Source organism: Choloepus didactylus, chromosome 1 (assembly GCF_015220235.1).
Source record: "Choloepus didactylus isolate mChoDid1 chromosome 1, mChoDid1.pri, whole genome shotgun sequence".
NCBI classification, from domain to species: domain Eukaryota; kingdom Metazoa; phylum Chordata; class Mammalia; order Pilosa; family Megalonychidae; genus Choloepus; species Choloepus didactylus.
The window spans coordinates 202256411-202278287 of record NC_051307.1 but is presented as its reverse complement, the minus strand read 5'-3'; the positions used below and the strand labels follow the sequence as shown (position 1 = coordinate 202278287).

The following is a 21877-nucleotide window of genomic DNA, read 5'->3' as shown; positions in this document are numbered from 1 at the left end:
CTTGGGCTTGGGGAGCAGTGGCCCTCAGTGTGTGTGTGTTGGGGGGTGGGAGTGGGGGCTGAGGTGGCAGAAACTGTGCTTCATTTATGGCTGTGTCCCCAATGCCCAACAGAGGGCCCAGTGTGCAGCAAGATCAATAAATACTTATGGAATACCTGACTGTTCTGGCTACCTGTGTCTACCCAGTGGGAGAGCTGGGACCCTCATCTGAGGCCAGGTTACTGCAAAGCTTTGCCTGCCATACTGGCTGAAACTTCCAGTGGTCTTTCCACCCCTCCACCCCCCAGTTGACCTTACTGTGTGATTCAGGCCCTTCAGCCCTTTGCAGAACTTTGACCCCTTGGAGGCAGGGCGGTCTGCAGGGGAAGGTCTAGCCCCCTTAGCTCTGCCTCTGGGCAGCCTGACCTGCCCTATCAGCGGGCTGGAGGAGCCCAGGGCTGTTTTCCTGTGGTCGGAGTCACAGCAATCTGCTCAAAAGCCCGCCTTGTCCCGAGGGCTTCCCATCTCGTTTTCTGGAATCCCGTACGGAGAGAGATCTGTTCAGGCAGGGGTCGGACTACATCTCCCGGCGTGCCCAGCAGTGATGGCCTTAGTGTGCCGGCTGCACTGGTTGCAGGCGACGATGCGGCAGGCAGGGAGTATGGTGGCCCGACTGGGCTCGCGCCTGTGGGCGCCCTGCTCTGTTCTGGGTCGGCCATTCAGCTGTGCACAGGTGGGATAGAAGGTACTGGGGCGAGGCGGTTACCTTGGAGGGTGGGGGAGGGTGGGAGCCAGGGACTGGGGCCCTAATGGCACTGAACGCAGTCGCCCGCAGGACTCACTCTGCAGGACGCCACTCTATGACTTCCACCTGGACCACAGAGGGAAGATGGTGGCGTTCGCTGGCTGGAGCCTGCCTGTGCAGTACCGGGACAGTCACACTGAATCGCACCTGTATACACGTCGGCACTGCTCACTCTTTGATGTGTCCCACATGCTGCAGGTGAGCCAGGGGAGGGCGCCAGCTGCCTGGCCAGGCCTTCCTCCCTGTCTGTGGTGGCGTGGCCCTTGTCTGTTTGCTGGGAGCTGGGTCCCAAGGGCAGGCCTCCCAGAAGAGCCTGAGGTCTCAGGGGTGTCATGGGACTGACTGCTGCCCCAGGGAAATTCACTCAGAGGGCACCTGAGAGTCTCCTCACTAATCTCTTCAGTCTGCTTTCACTTAGTAGCAGGCCTTAACATCCTGGGCTAGAATCCACTATCTTGAATATTGGCTTGGAAAAGGGGGTATTCAGGAAGGTGTTGGGACATTTTGAATTCCCTGACTTCCCCTTCCCTCCACCAGTGGACCACATCCCTTGCTGGTGAATGTGGGGAAATCAGAAGGTGGGACCTCTGCCACCCGCAGAACCAAAACATGGTCAGGCACTTCAGCTGGGTTGGATGGCACTGTGAATGCCAGGGAGGCTGCCTCCTTGGCTAGTGAATTCTGCCTAGGACTTCAGTTCTTGCAGTAGCCTGAAGCTTTTGATCTCTTCCTCAGACCAACATATTTGGTAGTGACCGGGTGAAGCTGATGGAGAGTCTAGTGGTTGGAGACATTGCAGAGCTGAAGTCAAACCAGGTGGGTCTCTCTTCTTTTTCTGCTCAATGAGTGTTATCAGCCATGAGCCACCAAACAAGGGCTGAGTCCCTTCCATGGGCTTGGGGCACAGGGATGGATCAGACACAGCTTCTCAGAGTTCAGGGTCTTGGGGCACGCAGTCCCTGAGTCATGTCCACATACCCAGCCATCTGCAGACAGAGGCCCATCACAGGCAATGTCAGGTTGGGAGGCCAGAAACCCGGCTTTATGTGCATCTCTGTGACCTTCCATGCCACCTAACTCCTAGCTACTCAAAGTGTGGTTCCTAAACTGAGAGCCTCATCACCACATGGAAGCTTGTTGGAACTACAGTTTCAGATCCTGTCCTAGACCTGCTGAATCAGAACCTGTATTTTAACAAGATCTCCAGGTCATTAATGTGACTTCTGAGCCACAGGCTTATTGTCCATCCATTGGGGAAGCCAAGGCCAGCTTCACAGTATTTTTTTGGGTATTGCTATAGAGTGCCGTGGGAATGTGTAGGATGGTCAAGATGGACTTTAAAGCTTCTGATCTGGATGTTAAGCATTCTCCAGGTCTGGCTGGGATGAAGCAATGGATCCTAGGTGTCATGCATTAAATTTGAGATGAGGTGCTTGGTACTGAGGGGGGAGTGATACAGAGGCCATACCAGATGGGGAGGTCTCCCAAGGTGAGGAGAGGGTGAACACTTTCTTGGTGCATGAAGATCAAAGACCCTCATCTTGGGCAGGGGCCCATGCTGACCCTGCCTTGCATCTTGCATATTGGTAAATTTGTGGTGGCTGTGTGGGCCCAGGGATGTGTCTGGCTCACCCTTGACCTTGGCCTCTTGGACCTGGAGGCAAAGATGATCCACTTTGGTGCCAGGGGACACTGTCATTGTTCACCAATGAGGCTGGAGGTATCCTAGATGACTTGATTGTGACCAACACCTCTGAGGGGCACCTGTACGTGGTATCCAATGCTGGCTGCCGGGACAAGGACTTGGCCCTCATGCAGGTACAGCCCCCTCTGTACCCTAGGCACCCTGTCTTCCTTGTTCATAGATTGGCATCTTTAGTGCCCAGGACAGGCTTGGCATGCACAAAGGACTCAGAAAATGGCTCTTTGAGTGAATGAACACCTGTGAGACTCAGAGCAGGTCCTCCCCTTTTCTGCAGTGCAGTGATGTGTGTTTGTGTGTGTGTGTGTGTGAAACTGACCCCAGCTTCTGAGTGAGCATCCTTTGGTGAGGGTGGAGGTCTGAAGCCCAGCATGAGAGCTGGCAGACCTGGGCTTGGTCATTCCCACCATTTAGTAGCTGTGTGACCTTAGGAAAGTCCTGCAACCTCTCTGAGGCCTAGCCTCCTCGACTGTAATATAGGAGTCTGTAGTTGTTTATGGTGGGTGTGCAGTAAGTGGTCCTAGAGGCTGATGTGGTGTTTCTGTCTCTTCTTCCAGGACAAAGTCAGGGAGCTTCAGAGCATGGGCAGTGATGTGGGCCTGGAGATAGTGGATAATGCCCTGCTGGCCCTGCAAGGTGAGAGCCGGGCAGGGTTGGAGCTGACCTTTGCCCTCCTGGCTTCATCCACAGCTTAGCACAAGGCTGTGCCAGAAGGAAAGTGTGGATAATGTGGTATTTGTGTGCCATTATTCTAAGTTTGGTATCCTACCCTCCCCCAATCCACCACAAAGCTCTGTGGGCTGGGGGCAAGCGTGACTTCTCCTTCCTACAAAGTATGGAAGAGCAGCTTGGTTTGTTTTGGTCCCTGAGTAAGGGCTGTGGCCCGGCTTCAAGGGGCACTGGGACCTGGACACCTGGTCACTGGCTCCCTGGGCCCAGGCCCCACCGCATCCCAGGTGCTGCAGGCCGGTGTGGCAGATGACCTGAGGAAGCTGCCCTTCATGACCAGTGCTGTGATGGAGGTGTTTGGTGTGTCTGGCTGCCGTGTGACCCGCTGTGGCTATACAGGGGAGGATGGTATGGAGGTGCGTCAAGCAGAAGGCACAGGGCAGTACAGGGCAAGGGACTCGGGGAGGGGGGGGCACCTGCTCACCTACTCTGTGGTGTCCCATGCAGATCTCGGTGCCAGCAGTGGAAGCAGTCCGCCTGGCAACAGCTCTGCTGGAAAATCCAGAGGTGAAGCTGGCAGGGCTGGCGGCCCGGGACAGCCTGCGCCTGGAGGCAGGCCTCTGCCTCTATGGGACTGACATTGACGAACACACTACACCTGTGGAGGGCAGCCTGAGTTGGACATTGGGTAAGCTGGGCTGGCACTCAAGGTTGGGATTCTGAAGTTTGAAGTGACCCTTGATGAGACCAGAGACCAGAGAGCCCTTCACTGCTCCTGAGATTGTGTAGACTGGAGTAAGTGATTTGGCTTCCATGAGCTTCTATTCCCTGGAGGTGCCACTGTGGCCTTGCCCATTAGAACCTGAGGATCCTGGTCAGGCCGAAGTGGGCAGCATGGCCTCCCAGACCAGGGGGGCAGGAAATGGGTGGCTGACAGACCACAATGCAGGAGAGGAATGGGTCCTGGGGAAGTCCTAGTGTAGGGGCCTTGATGCTCAGTGGATGTCATTTGGGGGTCTTTGTAGCTGGGACCTCCTGTGGCCAGGGCTTCTATGAGCAGTGCTTAGTTCTGGTGTGTCACATTCCAGGGAAGCGCCGCCGAGCTGCCATGGACTTCCCTGGAGCCACTGTCATTGTTCCTCAGCTGAAGGGCAGGGTACAGCGGAGACGTGTGGGGTTGATCTGTGAGGGAGCCCCAGTGCGGGCACACAGCCCCATACTGAGCACGGAGGGTACTGTGATCGGTAGGTGGACCAGGGAAGCTGGGGAGCTCTAGTCCCTTCCCCGGGAGGGTGGGATTGCTGGGCTGGGAGGGTGGTACTAATTCAGGACTTATGCCTGGCCAGGTACTGTGACCAGTGGCTGCCCCTCTCCTTCTCTGAAGAAGAACGTGGCAATGGGTTATGTGCCCTGTGAATATAGTAAGCCAGGGACCCTGCTGCTGGTAGAGGTGCGGCGGAAGCAGCAGGCAGCTGTGGTCACCAAGATGCCCTTCGTGCCCACAAACTACTACACTGTCAAGTGAGGATAGCTTAGGGCAGGGCCCAGCCCTCAGGAGCCTTGCCCTGGAGGGCATGCTACAAGTAGCTAGTCAGGAAGCTGAGGTGGAACACACTAGGGGCTGGCTCTGGTTGTCTGGTTGGGGGAGTGGGGCACACCACCTATCCTCTTCCTTCCCCCATGTCACTCCAACTTCAGGATCCTGTTTCTGAGCCACAGACCAGCTTACACAATATCCTGGCTCAGCCCATGTTCCCAATGACCTCATTCTTGCCTGCTGGAGGGCTGTGAGAATCTGGTGTCTCTCCTTTCCACTCTGCCAGGTTCTGGCTGTGAAGCAAAGGCTTACCTTTGTGGGGAGGCTAAGTCTGCCTAACCTACCTCGCAATACTGTTTCTCACACTGAAAAGGCCTACTACTTTAGGCAGTGTGGGTTCGGGCCATTTCCTCCAGTTTGCTTTCTACAAATGGAAACTGCTGCCTCTCCCTTGGCAGGAATGACTCATGACTCATAGAGGATTGGCCCAGTAGGGCTGCTGTGCCTGTGTATAAACTTGGGGAAGGCTGAGGGGGCATGGACTCACTCTTCCACATTCCTGAGCTGGCTCAGCCTGCTGCCCGGTAGGAAACCAGGCCAGGCTCGGCTCACCGGTTGTCTTGAGCCCCAGGGCTGCTGTAAGGCCAGGCCAGGTCTCCCAGGCCTGCCTTATCCTGAGCTGATCTTCACCCCTGGGGCCCCTTACTGGATGCCACCGACTCCTGAAAAAATTAAATGAGCTTCCTTCTTCCCTTCTTGCTGTAGTTTCTTGCTTCACTGTGCTTTGTCCACAGGGCTCCTGGGGTGCCAGCACAATGCCTACCTTCCTAGGCTTCATGTCAGGCTTGGATTTTTTCTCGAGAAGGGCTTGGTCTCTAAGAACTGACAGATGTTGCCCTAATGGGCACCCCACCATCACTCCTCATGGGAGCTGGCTTCACCTCCCCACCTCTGCAAATCATTGCATTCTGGGTCCCCAGGGGCAACTCCTCGGGGTGTTCCCTCTCCAGTTGTCCCTGTGCATGCACACCCTTGTCTGTCTGAATAACCAACACGATGATGAACTTCTGTGTTTAATAAGCTCCATCCTCAGTTGAGCCTGGGGGAGAAGTGAGGCCTGATTGTGTGTAGGGGGGTGGTGAGTGAACCTGACAAGACCATCATCCTGCTGTTCAGAAGATATCTCTGGGGTGGGTATGTGTACATGAGCTTAGTGTAGCTCTATTTCCAGTGCACCTCTGCTGCAAAGACAGCTCAGGCAAAGGGTACCAAATGGAAATGTGACATCAGACAGAAGAAGCAGGCAGCAGGACACTGAGGTAGCCAGTGGCCCAGCAGAGGCAGGCAGCAGTGTGGCCAAAGTCAGAGCAGGAAGCAGGTCCAGAGCCATACTGCTTTCGGGAACTGGTGTTTCTGTGACTGTTTGCCACCTATGTCTTTGGAAGCTTCCCTGGCCCATTGTGGCGATGGTAGTCCTGCTTGGTCTGTGACTTCCCATTGAGGGCTTCTGGATGCTGAGATGGTGCTGGTGGTGGGGAGCTATGCCTGTGGGTTCTTGGATGAGGCCCCTGTTCCAGGTCAAGGTGGGAAGTGATGAGACCATTCTACACTAACTGCTCAGTACCTCCCAGTGAGGGCAGGATGCCAACCCAGGATCCCATGTGTATTCAGTGGTGGAGGTGGAAGGCCACCCCAAGGGCTTGGCCAGTGGGCTGCTCCTTTCAAGAACCCAGCTTCCTCCGAGATGGGTTGAGAGGAAGATGAGTAGTACACTTGGGAAATGGCAATTTCCTTTGTCTGGTTCACACCAGATGGGCCAGGAAGGTGGATGTTTAGTGCCTCCATTTGTGGATGGTGCCAGCTGCCCCTACCATCAGGCCTTATATCTGAATGGTCAGTTAAAATCACAAAGGGTAAGGTCTGACCCAGACCAGAATCAGGCAGGTACCTGATTCCTTGCCAACAAAGCAAAAATCAGAGATACCAAGAAACCCAGGGCTTGAGGAAGAATAGACTTCCCTTATAAATTCCAGAGCTGGGAAGTCTCAAACTTCCTCTCAGGGAGACAAATCTGTATGGGGTTATACCCCAGGGGAATGGGAAGAGGGAAAGCAGAAAGCCAGGACAGAAGACAGGTGTTAGTTTCTCCACCCTTGAGAGAGGTGGAGACAAACTTCACCCAGTGCCTGGGGCTGATGAAGGCAAGGCCTCGGACAGCAGAGGCCCAGCCCTGTAAGCACTGGGGTCCTCCCAGCCCCCAACCTTGATACCCTTGTCATCCTGGAGTCTGGGCAGTAGCAGAATCCAGTGTTGGAATGCGCCCCTGGAGACCCCTCTGCTGCCTTCCCTTATTCTCTGTGAGTTTTGAGAGGTTCATTTGCTGATGTTTCCCTGAAAGTGATGGAGAGAAAAGAGAGGGGTTATTCCACAGACAGCAGAATAGTCCCCGAGGTTGACTCTCCCCAGCCCCTTCTTGGGGGCTGAGTTAGGCTCAGTAAGGCTATACTACAATCTCCACTGAGCTCCAGATCTTTAATGTCTCACAGGCCCCAGAGCCCACACTGGGCTCACCATATTTCCCCTGTAGACCTGTTCTTTCTCGCGGGACCCCACGTTACAATGGTGCTGCCATCGTCCCCAATTGCCCAAGATGGAAACTTGGGCAGTGGCAGTCTTTCTAACTGGCCTCTTGCCCTCCCTCTTAGATCTACTAGCCATGACGCAGACAGTTCTAAAGGCAAATTAGATCAAACCATGGCCTTGCTCAGTACTTTTAATAGTTCCCTGGGCCTTGGGATAAGGGGCCTGCAGGTCCCTCCCCTCCATGCCCTTGTATTCGAGCTCCATTGTCATGGCCTTGTCAATTTTTCCAGTGTGCCACCCTTGTTCTTGCCTTTGGGCCTTATTCACTCCATTATCTCTGCATGGTACACTTTGCTACCCCCCAGCCTTTACCCTCAGCTTAGGTGTCTTTCTTGGGAGAAGCCTTCCCTGATAGTCCTTGATCCTACACTGCTGTCCTCCCCTTTAAAATCTCTGGCTCCCCCAGTGAACAGGACCCTATCCTCTGGGCTAAGCATGGCCCCTGTGCCATGTGATAGGGCAGAGATTAGGTGAATGAATGCCCTGATTAGTGAGTTCATGTTTTATAAGAAAAGGAGACTGACCCTGATGAAGACAGTCAGTGTGCTAAGGACAGAGGCTCCTGCCTTCCCAGCAGAGGGGCTTGCAGTGAAGAGAAATCCAACAGAACTGCCACTTTATCTCTCTGAAATTATTTCCTTATCTGTCAGATGACAATAATACCACCGATCCCACAGATTGCTGGACAGCATGCTGACAGTGGCTGTCCAGACCTGAATGTCACCCCAACTTGAAGCCTGAGCTCTGCCACAGATCTTGGAGTTTGCTGCAAATGCCACTAAGCTCGGGAACTCCTCTTCTGCCCTGAGAGTCCTGTTCCCAGCAAAGGAGTGTCCTCTACCTGTCAAGCATGGTGTTGGGGTGGGGACAGATATACTCACCACGATGGGAAATGCGTGGAGCCATCAGGTGTGGATCCGTTCTGGCTGCCCAGACCTGGGGGCAGGAACACAGCCAGAGCTGCAGCCGGCTGGGATTGGGGATCTAAGCAGTTATCAGCTCAGGTCAGGTTAAGAGCCAGCAGTATTTTTTGATAGAGATTCCCGGGGGGCGGGGGGGGGGCGTCCTAAAGGGTTAGTGGTATTGTTTGGTGAGGGTTCTGGGAAATGGTTACAATGTGATAGGTGGATTGGTGAGGATCTGGTGTGAAATGGTATGGAGGCAAGGGTCAGGATACCGCGTTAAGTTCTGATGAGGCTCTTGGGAGATCAGTGGTAGTCGAATATTCTGGGGAGCTCAATGGTACAGTTCGGGGGTGGGGGCGGCCGGCCCACGAAGGTTGTTGGGGAGCCTCACCTGGGCGGTGATACAGCCCGGTCACCGTGCTCCCGTAGAACCCCCACGCCAGCTGGATGCCCAGGAGACTTAACACCAACCACAGCAGCAGGAGCTTGAAGAGGGTCACACGCATGTCCTGCGCCTCCCACTCCCGCAGGAACTCGTTGCTCAGGGCGCCCAGGGCGCTTAGCACCGTGGTCGGTAGAGCCTGCAATGACTGCCCAGACCAGGGCTCCGCCATGACCGGCCCGCACCCCACCTCAGGGCCTGTCACCGTAGTCCTCACCGCGCAGGCGCCTGGTCTTCCAGGGTCAGGCCCGTTAGTGCGCACGCGTACGCCCAGGCCGGGAAGGCCTACCTCACTTGCGCGAAGAGTTGGCAGTTTGGGGAGGAGTATTAAAACCGCGCACGCGCACCTAGCCCCACCCTGCTTGCTTTACGGATGAGTGACCCGAGGAGTATAAAATAGCAACCAGGTCTTTTATAGTCCCGGAGCTCCCGTGATGCCCCGCGCGGTGGCAATGATTGGATAAGCGCTTTGCTGTTAGGGCGTGGACGCGCTCCTGAGCAATCGCGGCTGAGCTGTGAGTGCGCGCGTGTGCACGGGGCCGCGAATGAGGCCGGCTCGAGCCCGCTGGACTCTCGGGGACGCGCACGTCGCTCCCCGCCCTCCCGCCACCGCCTGCCCTCGCTGGCTTGCGCTCCCCGCCCGCCGCCCGTGGTGATCCGTCGGTTCTCTCGTTAGTCCGCCGCGGTCTCCTCCGATACCCGCCAGTGCCTCCAAACTCGCGACTTGCGGAGCGGCGTCCTCGACGCGAAGAGGCCGGACTTGGAGTCGCCGCCTGAGGTGAGCCAGGAGGGTCCCCCTCCCGGAGCCGCGGCGCCCCGGGCCCGCCCGGCACCCTTCCGGCCGGCCGACCGCCGCCCCGCAGTGACCGCGTCCCACCTGCTGCTCGCGGCTGGTCGCTCCCGGCCCCCGATCCGGTCTCCACACTCCGAAGCGGCGGCCACACCCGTTCAGGCCCCGGAAACGCGCCCCGCCGTCGCCCGCGCCCCTTCCCCCGCCCGGCGGGGTCTGGTGGAGCCCTAGCCGCCCGCCCTCTCGCCTCTCGCCCGCCCTCCCCGGCGCTTCCTCTCTCACTGCGGTGCGGGTTCCCTGGTCCGGACTCGCCGCGGCCGCGCTGGGCAGGGCGGGGACTTCGGGCCGGGCCCTGTGACCTCGCCGTGGGGTATGCCGCTGCGAAGTGCGCGTGGCTTTCGGAGTTGAAATGGGAAAGTTTCTCTTTCAAACTCCATTTTGCCTTTTGCGTTTAAATTAAAACATGAATCACTGTTTTATACTGCTTGAAATACTGTTAGATTTTTGATAAATTTCTTTTTTTTGATGTAGTAGTCTAGGAGGTTGTGTAAGTTAACTATTGTGTTTTAATCTTAGAGGTTAGGACTATATTGTTAAAAAAAGAAGAGGGGGATGTCTTACAGTTGAAAAGACTGTTTTTCATGATATAAACTATGTTGCATCAAAATAGACTATTAATTTGCGACTTTGTTTAGTCTTACTTACTACCTTGATTAGAAATCACCAAAAATCTGTTCTTAGATACCAGATTGGATTCAGTTACCGGTCGACTTCATTAAATAACATTATTTGCACTCAAATCGGTTAGTCATAAACCATGTATAGTATACGGTAGAAAATTGACATCCTTTTAATGTCAGTGTTGGGAAAGAAGGTCAAAAATTCCACTTATGTTTTTTATAGTCCTATTTAAAATTTTCACCTCTTTAATAGTCACTTGTTTGGTTTTTTTGTTTGTTTTTTTGGCTTTAAGACAGTCTTTTGAAATAAACGTTTTTTCAGGTGTGTAATTAGACTAAAGTCCTCTCTGCCAGATATGAATGGGAAAAATACTTTTGTTTTTAAAACCATTCTTTAAAATGTATGCAGTGAGAATTTTCAAACACTTAATGTCACACACCCAAATATGTAATCTGTACCATGTGCATGATTGTCACCTTAAACATGACTACATTGGTGGAGATGCCGTTTTGAGCATTTGGGCACAAGTGGTATTGTTTGGTCTGAAAATACAAGACTAGTTCTTAATTGTAAAAGATGACTTATTAAAGGATCTCTTGGTAAATGGTTTTCGGGGGCATTTCCATCTGCTTTTGTAGAGCTTTGGTGACTCTTGGGGGAAAAAATAGATAACGTGGAACTTGCTTTGAGTCAATGGCTAGTCCTAGACTTACAGCTTGTGTTCTCATAAATATCTTTACAGGAGGGAAGAAGAGAGTAGGAATATAGCGTTAAACGACTTCTTCATAGATCCATAATTTTAGAACTGAAAGAAGTCTTCTGGACTTCTAGTCCAGTCCTCTCCCTCCCATTTGCAGATGAGGAAGCTGAGCACCAGAGACTTAAGTAAATTTCCCAAGGTCATGTGTTGAGTCAGAGGCAGACCAGAAATATTTTCTCTGTAGCATATTTTCATGTATTCCCAAACAGCTGTCTTAGAATCAGCTAAAATTCAGGACCTCGAACTTAGTCCAGTGTTTTCTCCTATCAAACCATGCTGATTGCCCATATTTTAAAAGTTTATCCTGGGCATGGAGTGTAAGCTGTGAGGAGAGTGAAAACAGGTAGGTTGTCAGGTGTTTCCTGTCCATGGGGTGGAGTTTAAGCAGTGACAGGAGGAAGTGGTGGGGTGCTGCTTTGGGTCTTAATTATGCTAGAGCTGAGAAATTTGTTAACTGTCAGAACTGCTATTTGGATTTGATGGGCTTCTGTGGATAGCACCAGATGTTTAATTGAGTAATGGCTACTGGTGATAATGGAAAATGGTACATGATCATTGGAATTTAAAATTGGCCATATATTGGTAGTTTTTAAAGATCCCTAAATATTTTGTCCTCTCTTATCACTCAGTTTATCCCCTTATTCCTGTGGTCAGTGGAATTCAGTTTGCCTGCACCTACCTACCTACATATTAACTAAATTTTAAATATATTAATATTGAACATTACCATACTCTGCCCTTTGGGGACATGCTCATTATTAAGTATTTATGAGGTTAGTAAATTAAAATTTCCATGACAGTTGAAAATTTGTAATTAAAATCTCTATTTCACATGTTCCTATTTCAAATGACTCATTTTTAATCTGTACTACTATAGTATTCAGTGACAGCCTACTATCTCAGAATTATGGTAGTCATGTAACTAAAAATCAGGCACTAAAGCTTCTCATTCTGGGTGTTGGTCTCAGTTTGTTGGTGCTTCCTTCAGATGATTCTGAATACATTTTTGTAGCCAATAATCATCAAAATATAAGATACACTGTTAAATTGCAGCCAGTTGGTAGCAAATTGAGCTTGATTTTTTTTTTTTTAATGTGAAGGTGGATAAGCTAAATACACTGAATTTATGGTAGTGTCTTAAGTAAAGGGAAAAATGAGAACAGAAGCAGCCAGTGAAATAAGTTTAGAGTGCAGTGAATGAAGGGAAAAGTGAGACAAAAGGTGAGATTGGATAGATGGGTAGAGATGAAATTCTTTAGGACATGGGAAGTTCCTTGGGTTTATTCTGAGATGAGAAATCAGATGTTTTTTAGCAGGAGAATGATGTGATTTGATGTTTAAAAAAAAACAAAACACGAAATACTTGCTGTGAGTAGGAATTGATCTGAGTCCATTCTGACTTTAAATAGTACTCTAATACTATTGTTTCTGATAGAAATATCAGAAGGATTTTTTTAAATATGACTATCTTTGGCCTAATGACTTCAACCTGTTTTTATGAAGCCACTGGTTTTCTAACATATACTTTTCAGCCTATAATTTCTCTGTAATGCTTGCATTAAAAAGGAAATATAATTTGATAAAACAAGTATTAAATGTTCATGGTGGAGTAGGTGGTAGGTTTAAAAAGGACAAGATTAATTTATAATATTTGGAAAATAAAGTTGTGTACATTTTGTATTAAGTGAAGGATGCCAAGACTTGTATAAATGTGATAAATTGTACAACAGGTCAATTAGAAATTACACTCTGCACTTGTTTCCTTTCCTGGACTTTTAAATTACTTCATGGAACTTTGGGCAAGCCCTTTTACATCCTGTTATTTGTTTTTTCCTTGTAAAATGGATAGACATGATTCCTGATTTTTTTTATATTTTTATAGTGCCTTTCATCTGAGAAGTCTAAGGTGCTTTGTAGAGCTTCTGCCACACAGGCTGTGAATTTTGCAGCACATTTGTAAGGTATGTAAATAGAAACTTGTATTTGCCCTTCCTTGTGGAAGAGAGATGATAATTAATGTAAGTTCTAGGGAAATGTGGGTGCATCACTATTCTCTTATCCTCCAATCTCAAGATCTTTATCTTACTCCAAAACTTTTCACTCTGGTCTTATTTTCTACATCTCCATAGGATACTACTCTAACTTCCTTTCTTCTAAGTGATTCTTTTCCATAGGTAAAGATATATTTCCTAACCTCTCTTTTACTTAATTTTTGAGGAGATGGGCTCACTATATTACAAGTATGCGTCTCTTACAGAAGTAAGAGACCATTCTATCTTACCCTTTTCATTTTTCTTCTTTGAGTTTTTTCATTTTTTTTGATTGAGTAGTTTGATCATCGTACAATTTACTGCCTGTACTGTGGATAGATCTAATTATCAATAGAAAATGAGCCAACTAGAGAATGAGGATCAGAGGACAATCTTCCCTCTTACCCAGAGAGGTCAGCAGTGACACTGGCTTGGGAAGGAGCACTGTTAACAACAGGCATAACAGCCCATCCTAGGGGTTGTTCAGATATTTTCAAATGTTTATAAATAAGAGAAATGGTTAGAGGTTTCTCAATTTAATTGATAGTCTAATAAACATCCTGGTCTAGCCTCATGCTAGCCATCTTCTCTTGTTCTCCTTGGGTCTGAGGGCGCTCTGTATATGGAGAAGTGAGCTGTTAAGGGGATGAGTGTTCTCCTGTGGTGAGTTGGGCTGGGCAGTAAAGGCGACTTGCTGGTAATGGTTTTATTTGGCTTTGACCTGCTCTTTTGTGTGACCTCCTCTTTGATATGTTAAGTGGGATGGCCAAGCTAGCTTGTGGTTTTATCAAGATTCATTCATTCACTCATTCATTCATTCAGTACATGGTTACTGAGTAGCTGCTGTATGCCAGGCACTTTCTGGTCTATATCTGAAGAAAACAAAGACGGTCCCTACCCTCATGTAGGGGAGACTAGTGATTATACTAATAATTATACATTCAATATAATTTATTAGCTGATAACTGCTATTAAGAAGAATAAAGTCTGGTAAGGGGATGGGGATAAAGAAGGCCTACCTATTTTAAGCAAAAAGATGTTTGTCACGTTTAGAAGATTACATGATTAGAGACCTGGACAAAAGGGAAAGAGCAAGCCATACAAAGGATTAGGTAGAACTTTCTAAGCAGAGAAATTAGCAAGTGCAAAGACCTGAGGTGGGAATACACTTGTTCTTTTTTTAGGGGAACAACAAAATGGCTTGAATGGCTGGAGCCTAAAGAGCAAGGGGGTGGAATGGGAGAAATAAAGTTATAGAAGCAGGCAGGGGCCAGATTATGTAGTAACTGGGAGTCGAGAGTTTATTCAGTGACTTGGAAAGCCATTGAAGGGATTTTGAAACAGGGAAGTGATGTGATCTGATCTATATTTTTGGCTGCTTTATGGAGAACAGACTATAGGGAGGCAAAAATGGAAGCTAGGAAATCAAGTCCAGTGATGGATGATCATGGCTTGGGCAGGAGAGGTAACAGTGAAGGTTCTGTGAAGTGGAAAAGGAGTGTTAATAGGCTTTGCTGAAAAATTGGAAGATGTGGTTTTTTAAAGCTCTGATTCATGGCCAGATTAGCTTCATGCAGCTACTGGGTATAGGGGCACAACTGAGCTGGTCCAGTGGACCAGTATGATTGGATATATACTGTGTTGCTGTGCAACAGGCTGGAAATGGTTCATAGTATCTGCTTCAGGGTAGTTTGATTAATGGCTGCTTCTGTAATAGGGCAGACTGTTACAAAGTTTTCTCAATCGTTATTTCTATATTATTGAAGAAAAAAAAAAAGGTTACTCTTTTGTTCTGTAGGTTTGCTTAAACCAGATTCTTTACCAGAAATTCTCATGTCCATATAACTACAAAGGCAGTTGTGTCATAGATGAGGTTGTAGCTCATTAAGCAGATTATTGTATTTTTCTGAGCCTCAGGGTCTTCATCTGTAAAATGGGGATAATACCATTTTATAGGAGTTTTAGATGGATGAAGAGCACAATGTTTAATGCATGTTAGTTTTTTCCCTTGGTAGAAATACTTGTCCTGAATTTTTTAATAGAGATTCTTCAGGAATATTTTTCTTTCAGAGCATCAGTGCATTGTATTTTTACAGTGACTCTTTGCCTAAACAATGACAAATAAGGATTTTCTTCATAGCAAGCTTAAAGTTAGCATAAATTTCTTTCCTGTCATCTGAATGAATAGGAGAAAAACAGTGCTTAGCATTCATTTTTTGTCTTTTTTTGTTTCACCATAGGAGTTAGTATGTTGGAGGGCTTCTGTTATGTCTTAGAATTTTACAGTAATTTTTATAGATGTTATTTGACCTTATAAATACTAGCTTCACCACAAGACCGCGTAAATCACAAATTTTCTAAATTCATTTTTGGGTTGTAGTGACTCGACCTTTCTTTGACTCTGGGATCATTTAATTCTAACTCTAAGCAGTGGTACATAGTAGCAGCTGAGATGGTACTCTCCCAAGTGGATGTGAAGGTAGAAGAGTAGATGGCCAGGTGGAGACTTTTTTCCCCACCATTTCCTGCTGTCATCACCCTTCATAACCAAAGTGTTCTTGAACAACTTTGAATTCATGCCAGTTCTGCTTTGCATGTGTGGCAGGACTGTGGCTGAGAAGTCTTCTTTCATGAAGTCAGAAGCCTGACTGTGTGCTATGTACACGTTTATGCACAGTCGATTTTTCTCCTTGGGCTTCTCATTCTTTAGAAATTATACTTTCCATCAATTAGGTTTTCTGATTTTGCTAAACCTGCATCCTGACCATAATTCCCTAAAAACTATGGGGAAATGTTCTGGGCCGGTTTGTCAACTTAATAGTGAGTCCCTAAAAGCAGTCTCCATGTAAAAACAGGAATTTTTGCAATAGGGAGGGACAAAATATATAGATTTTATCTCCTGAAGCTCCTAACTGCTCTAAGACACAATCTCTGACCCAATTTTAAAAATTGCTTCTCTGTGTTTTGACTTTAAGCGTATGGTTTGAAAATTCTACTTTCATTATGTGTACATTGTTATTTCTACTATATTCTTGTGGCAGCTGTGCAGATGAGTTGTGGTTCTGTGTTGTCTCCTCTGGGCCCATAGAGCAAAAGCTCTATCACTTTTCCGGGGTACTTTTACATAATCCTGTTGTTTGTGATTTGGGCTTTGATAGGCTAAAGAAATAAATTTAAGATAGATATTTAATGTTGTAACCCTTTAATATACAGTTTTTTGCTATGAGATAATTTTACTATGAGATTTGGCAGCTTTGTTTGAAATACTGCTTTTGCAGTTTTTTGTGGAAAAGTTATTTTTTGGATGAAATCTCTTGGTTAATTTTACCCGTTACTCCGAAGGAAGTTCTGTTTGTCTTTCATAAGTCTTAAGTTCAGAAAAGGAAGGCAGTGGAGCATCTTAGTTAAGAGCCTGGGCTCTGGAGAGAGGCTGACATTGCTAAATGCTAGCTCTGACGTAGATGACTTGTGACCCTGAACAGTAATGTGATCCTTTGTAACTCAGTTTCCTCTTGCGTGGAAAGGGGATGATAACGGAGTGCTGTGAGGGTTTAGTGAGAAAGAAACACTTAGCCCCAGTACTAGATGTACAGCCCTTCAGTTTTTCACTATTCAGGTTACATTTTATAGTACCTAATGACTACAGTTCTTCACTCCAATTTGGAAGAGATTTTTTTTTCCCCCGGAACTCTAAGAACCAACTCTTGGGGGACAGAACAGGATTCCTGGTGTTTTAGAACAGTGATTCCTAAACTTGGCTATACTGGAACTGCCTTGGGAGAATTTTTTTAAAAAAGCACTTTGAGGTAATTTTGCGTACAATAGAATGCACCCAATTTAAGTGACAGTGGGTAAGTTTTGATAAATGTATATATACCTGTGTAATCGTCACCTAATCAAGACACAACATTTCCTTGGGAGGCTTTAAAGACTTCTTTTTAAATTAGTTTTTTATTAAAAATATATATATATATGTGGTCAAAATTATAAACAATGAAGTTTACAATTAGAAATACATATATATTCTTCCTATCCCAGAGCCGCAGTCCTCCTTCTCTCCTAGTAGTGTTATCTTTGGGTCTTTAAAAATATTGTGAAAGGGGTTGTAGGTAAAGCATATATATGGAACACAATGAAAAGTATGACTTTGTTTCATCTCAGTCTCCCAGCCACCCAGGTCCTTATTTCAGAGAAAACCACTGTCACTTTACTGTGTATCCTTTCAGAGACACTGTGCCTATATGCATATGTTATGAATTTTTTTTTTCTTTGTATATACTAGCATATCACACACTGTTCTGCGTCTTGCTTTTTCCCCTTAACAATAGATCTCAGGGATTTTATTTGGCAAGATATTTAAAAGTATAGCTGCTCAGACTCCACTCTGAAGAGTTTCCTTTCTGTGAGTGGGTTCAGGTGAAACCTTCAAGTCTTTGTTTTCAAACAGCTGGTTGTGGAGCCTTGAGAGGAAGAGCAGTTGGTCCCTGCCTGAGATGTTTATGCCAGAATTCAAGGTGCCTGGCTGCCCATTTCCATTATTGAGAACCCTAACAGGCCATTTGGCAGCACCTAGGGCCTTCCTATTGGTTTATTCATCTCTTGTCATTCCTGCAGATAAGCATTATCTGTGGTAAGTAAAAATATTGTCTTAAGTAGGTTAGGCTGCACACAGTCACATCCTGCTACTGTGCTCCCATAAGGTTAACCCTGTAATATTTACAATTTGGGGTGGGTGATTTGGTGCTCTTATTTAGGAAGCCTGAAGGTATGTGCTTTCAGGAGTGTTCTTTGTCCCTCCCCCACAAAGGAAGAACTTAAATTTGGGGTGATTCTCACTTGGCAGTAACTTGGAGTCTGTCCTCTTTCTGCTTTGCTTGCCTTTGTGTGCCTTAGGTCTGCTGCTCTTGATTTTCAGGGGTCTTACTGATGAAGAAAAGAGGGCCTTTGAACTGACATTGACCCTTCCTATGTAATCATTGAAGGTTTTCTTCCTAAGGGGTTTTTGAGTTCTGCCCTTGGAATCTGATGCCCTGCTTTAAGAGTTTGGCCTGATGTGAATGCCACCCTACCCCCATTTTACATTTCTGAGCCTGACTCCCCCTCCCCCCAATTTATATTAAATTATATATATTAATATTTGGTTAAATATATTTCTTTAAATTTTATGTAGAGAGCATATCATCTTTTATAACTGGTAACAATATTTCTACTTCATTCTTTTGAGCAACCTCATGAGAAGCAGATATGAATATACTCTTATTTAAAAGACTTAGTGTAGTAACATATATGCAACACAAAATTTCCCATTTTAATTACTTTCACACACATACAATTCAGTGATATTAACATTCAAATATTGTGCTGCTGTCACCACCATCCATTATCAAAACTTTTCATCACCCCAGAAACTCTACCCATTAAGCAGTAACTCCCCGTTCCCCCCCCCACCCCCCACCCCCAGCTTCTGGTAAGGTATAATCTAGTTTCTGTCTCAGAACCTGACTTTTACAGGATTTTCTGTCCTGTACATCCTTGCCGCAGATTGCACTTCTTTCTCTCCCAAGCATGTATTTTTCTAAACTGCTGTGAACTGAAGCTACTGACCTGTTAGTCTTACAGAATTGTCTAAAGTGAGAGCAGATAAATTCAGAGGGAGGATCTGAATTTTAACATGTACTGTATTACAGGTAATTGAAGTTTCTGGTTATATGAGGGGTTTTATAATTCTATGAGGGTGGTCTTGAACTGCTAAAACAGTATCTTGGGGGATAGCCTTAGTGCTGTTGTTCACAGCTGATTTTGTGACCATTTTCTTTTTAAAATCTGTGTGCAGCAAATTGGTTATATGAAATTTCTTTGCTCCTGGAAGTTTGTTTTTCAACAGATTATTTGAGCACTTCACTGTTATGTTCTTGTGCTTGTGCTTGTACAATAATGGTGTATGAGACAGGTATGGTTCCTGTACCAATGGAGTTCCGCAGGAAGAAACTTTAGATAGTGTGATAAGTAAGGCAGAGAGACATGTGAGGTGGGTATGGTAGGGGAGCTGAGTTAGGAGCCCAGTGAAGGCTTTCAGAGAAGCAGTGATTTAGCCTTAAGTATGAGGTTATCTAAGTGTTAGAAGGGTAGTTGGGGTGCATTCAGGGTGAGGAAAAAAAGAGAAGGAAGAAACATGGCTTAATAACCTGAGTTTTAGAGTATTTTATTGTTTTGGCCCAGTGTAGTTATATGCTGAGTTTTATAATTTCGTAAGTTACTATCTTGGGATATATTTCATACATACATATCCAGATTTCATACCCAGATTTCATGCAAAATATTTTTTGTACCCTTTGAATTGACACTACTCTCTCCCACAGAAACTAACATTGGCAAAACCCGGGGTGGGGAGGAAGTGTTCATGTACAGTAGGACCGTCATTCCTTTTAATGGAATTCAAAGTATTTCATAAAGTTTCCTTCAAAATTTTCAAGTTTATTTTCCAAAAGACTTGACAACTTTTGCTTTTGTAGTAGTCATCTTACAATACTGTTTTATAGCAACTTGTAGAAATGAAATTTAAAAACCACTTGAATATGTAACAGGCATACTGATGTCAATAAGATGGTTAAGTATTATCAGTTTAATAACTTCTAATCTGTTGTGTCCACTGTTTTTTTTGTTTTGTTTTTAATCTTTCCGTTGTTTTGTTTTGATTTACTGTTGAGCCTTTGGGAGGTGTAATTGTCCTTTGCATTTTATATCTTTAAAGTAATGAATGCAGTAAGAAAGTGAAAATTAATTCATGTCCGAAACTGTTCTGTATTAAATGCTTTTGTGTGTCAGGTGGTTGAGAAATGGTAGAATGCTTGCTCTAATCTTCACTGTTTCTTTTGCATAATTAGCCCCTTTGAAGAATTATGTGGTAAAATTGTAATTATCTCAAGTATGTTGAATTGGTTATTTTAAAATCTGTAATTGTTTTATCTGCATAGAAATTTATTCATTATCTTTACAAAATGTTGTAAACATCCTGATCTGGCAGAAAAAGCATAGTTATACGCTTGAATTATTTTTTGGAGAACTGTTTTGTGCTTGCTTATAATGATAAAGTTTGGCTGATAAATGTCTGTATAATGCATTCATTATAACTCTGGTGGCAAGGATGTGAGGGAGTAGCATAGCTATCCTTCATCACCTCAGTCTTTTTTGGTGGCTTCTTATCTAGTAAAAATAAGCTAAAAATTGTGCAGAGGCAGATTTACCATGAGCCTGAGAAAATAAGTATTGTGAAATGTGTAGTCCCTAAACGAGTTACCAAAATTATTCAGCTAATTTAGGTTGTAGAATTCAGATTGTGGAATTTAGCTTAAAACAATAACACATCCAACTCTCAATACGTCTCTAATTTAAAGCTTTTTTTTTCAATTCAGTTTTATTGAGATATATTCAGATACCCTACAATCATCCACAGTATACAATCAGTTGTTCATAGTGCCATCATATAGTTGTGCATTCATCACCAAAGTCAATTTTTGAACATTCTCATTACTCCAAAAAATAAAAATAAGAATAAAAATACAAGTAAAGAAAAACTACCAAAACACCCCACCCCCCTATTATTCATTTAATTTTTGTTTACATTTTTCTATTCATCTGTCCATACACTGGATAAAGGGAGGGTGAGCCACAAGGTTTTCACAATCACATGGTCATACCATGTAAGCTACATAGTTGTACAGTCATCTTCAAGAATCAAGGCTATGGGTTGCAGTTCAGTAGTTTCAGGTTATTTCTTTCTAGCTATTCACTAAAAACTAAAAAGGGCTATCTGTATAACCCATAAGAAGAACCTCCAGAATGACCTCTCGACTCCATTTGAAATCTCTCAGCCACTTTATTTTGTTTCATTTCTCTTCCCCCTTTTGGATAAGAAGACTTTGTCAATCCCACAATGCCAGATCCAGGCTCATCCCTGGGAGTTTTATATACAATGGTCTGTAGCTTACAAGTCTTGTTTGATAAGAAGTGACTTTCTACTTGAAGAATAAGACTTAAGGCCAATTCAGAAAAGAAGGGAAGAGATATACACCCCTGGGAGTCAGGTCCCACATAGGGAGGAGGGCAGTGAGTTTACCCGCAGAGTTTGCTTAGAGAGAGAGAAGCCTGTTTTGCTTTGATTTCATATGAGAAATAATCAGGAGGAGCGCAGTCTGCTTCTCTGAGGTAAGAGCATGGTTATTAGTCATGGAAAACTCAGGGCACTGGAAAAGGTGTTTAAAAAGTATTAAGAGGTGTGTGTGTGTGTGTGTGTGTGTGTGTGTGTGTGTGTGTGTGTGTAAAACATATGGGCATCGGGAAAAAGATTTTTATAAATGCAATTCAGAAAGTTTTGAAAACCAGAGCATTCTTTTTATTTTTAAAAACTCCTTTCAAGGGAAAACCTGACCTGAACTGATAACTTTAGTCTTTATACTACTTAGTGTGAATATTCATTTATTTTACCGAAGAACTATTAACCTGCTGCGTATATTACATAGTATTTGGCATTTGCACCATGTTAACCTTTCTAAAATTTGAAGAATTATGAATTTAGAAACATCTGACAGCAAGGCTTGAATAGGGAATTTGTGCCTTTAGTTCTGGGCAATGGGAGGTAGACTAAGTGTTTTTTATAGGAAAGAAGAGGATGGGATGAGGTGTGGATGGGGTGGGCACCTAGAAAATAATAATTATTTGCTAGACTGGTAAAGTTTCTTTTTGGAAGACCACTTTTTTCAGGTCAGGCCATATTATAAACTGGTTTTCAAGTTCTGAATAGTTGGAATTTGAAGGAAGAGATTGCTGTTTGTCCAAAATAAGACCCAACTAATAATAACAAACATTTATTGCTTACTTAAACTCTTTTCATGTAGTATCTTATCTAATGTTCATACTAATCCTATTGAGAAGGTT

General features: G+C 45.5%; 3 protein-coding genes across 5 annotated transcripts in view; 2 read left to right on the top strand and 1 right to left on the bottom strand.

Annotated features, from left to right (window-relative positions):
• The first annotated feature begins 561 nt into the window (after positions 1-561).
• On the top strand, positions 562-5447 carry AMT (aminomethyltransferase). Its single transcript, XM_037850744.1, has 9 exons — positions 562-712; positions 815-982; positions 1520-1600; positions 2471-2602; positions 3044-3122; positions 3426-3571; positions 3663-3843; positions 4244-4399; positions 4502-5447. The coding sequence occupies exons 1-9, from the start codon at positions 584-586 to the stop codon at positions 4678-4680; spliced, it is 1251 nt and encodes a 416-aa protein (XP_037706672.1). The 5' UTR covers positions 562-583; the 3' UTR covers positions 4681-5447.
• A 305-nt stretch (positions 5448-5752) lies between these two features.
• Positions 5753-9546, bottom strand: TCTA (T cell leukemia translocation altered). 2 transcript variants are annotated; one of them, XR_005219068.1, is made up of 4 exons: positions 8632-9546; positions 8217-8271; positions 6963-7083; positions 5753-6260 (listed from the first exon to the last, which is right to left on the bottom strand). XR_005219068.1 is itself a non-coding variant. In XM_037850774.1 (3 exons), the coding sequence occupies exons 1-3, from the start codon at positions 8852-8854 to the stop codon at positions 7041-7043; spliced, it is 321 nt and encodes a 106-aa protein (XP_037706702.1). In that variant the 5' UTR covers positions 8855-9546; the 3' UTR covers positions 5753-7040. The 2 variants fall into 2 exon arrangements, 1 of the variants encoding a protein (XP_037706702.1); XM_037850774.1 differs by having other exon boundaries at positions 5753-7083.
• The window catches only part of RHOA (ras homolog family member A), a 50181-nt gene continuing 37572 nt past the window's right edge, over positions 9269-21877 (top strand). Inside the window, exons 1-2 of one of the 2 annotated variants that reach the window (XM_037850760.1) lie at positions 9269-9460; positions 12796-12874. The gene's annotated coding sequence lies outside the window, so the exon portion shown is untranslated. The remainder of the gene's footprint in view (positions 9461-12795; positions 12875-21877) is intronic. The other variant, XM_037850763.1, reaches the window with a different exon arrangement.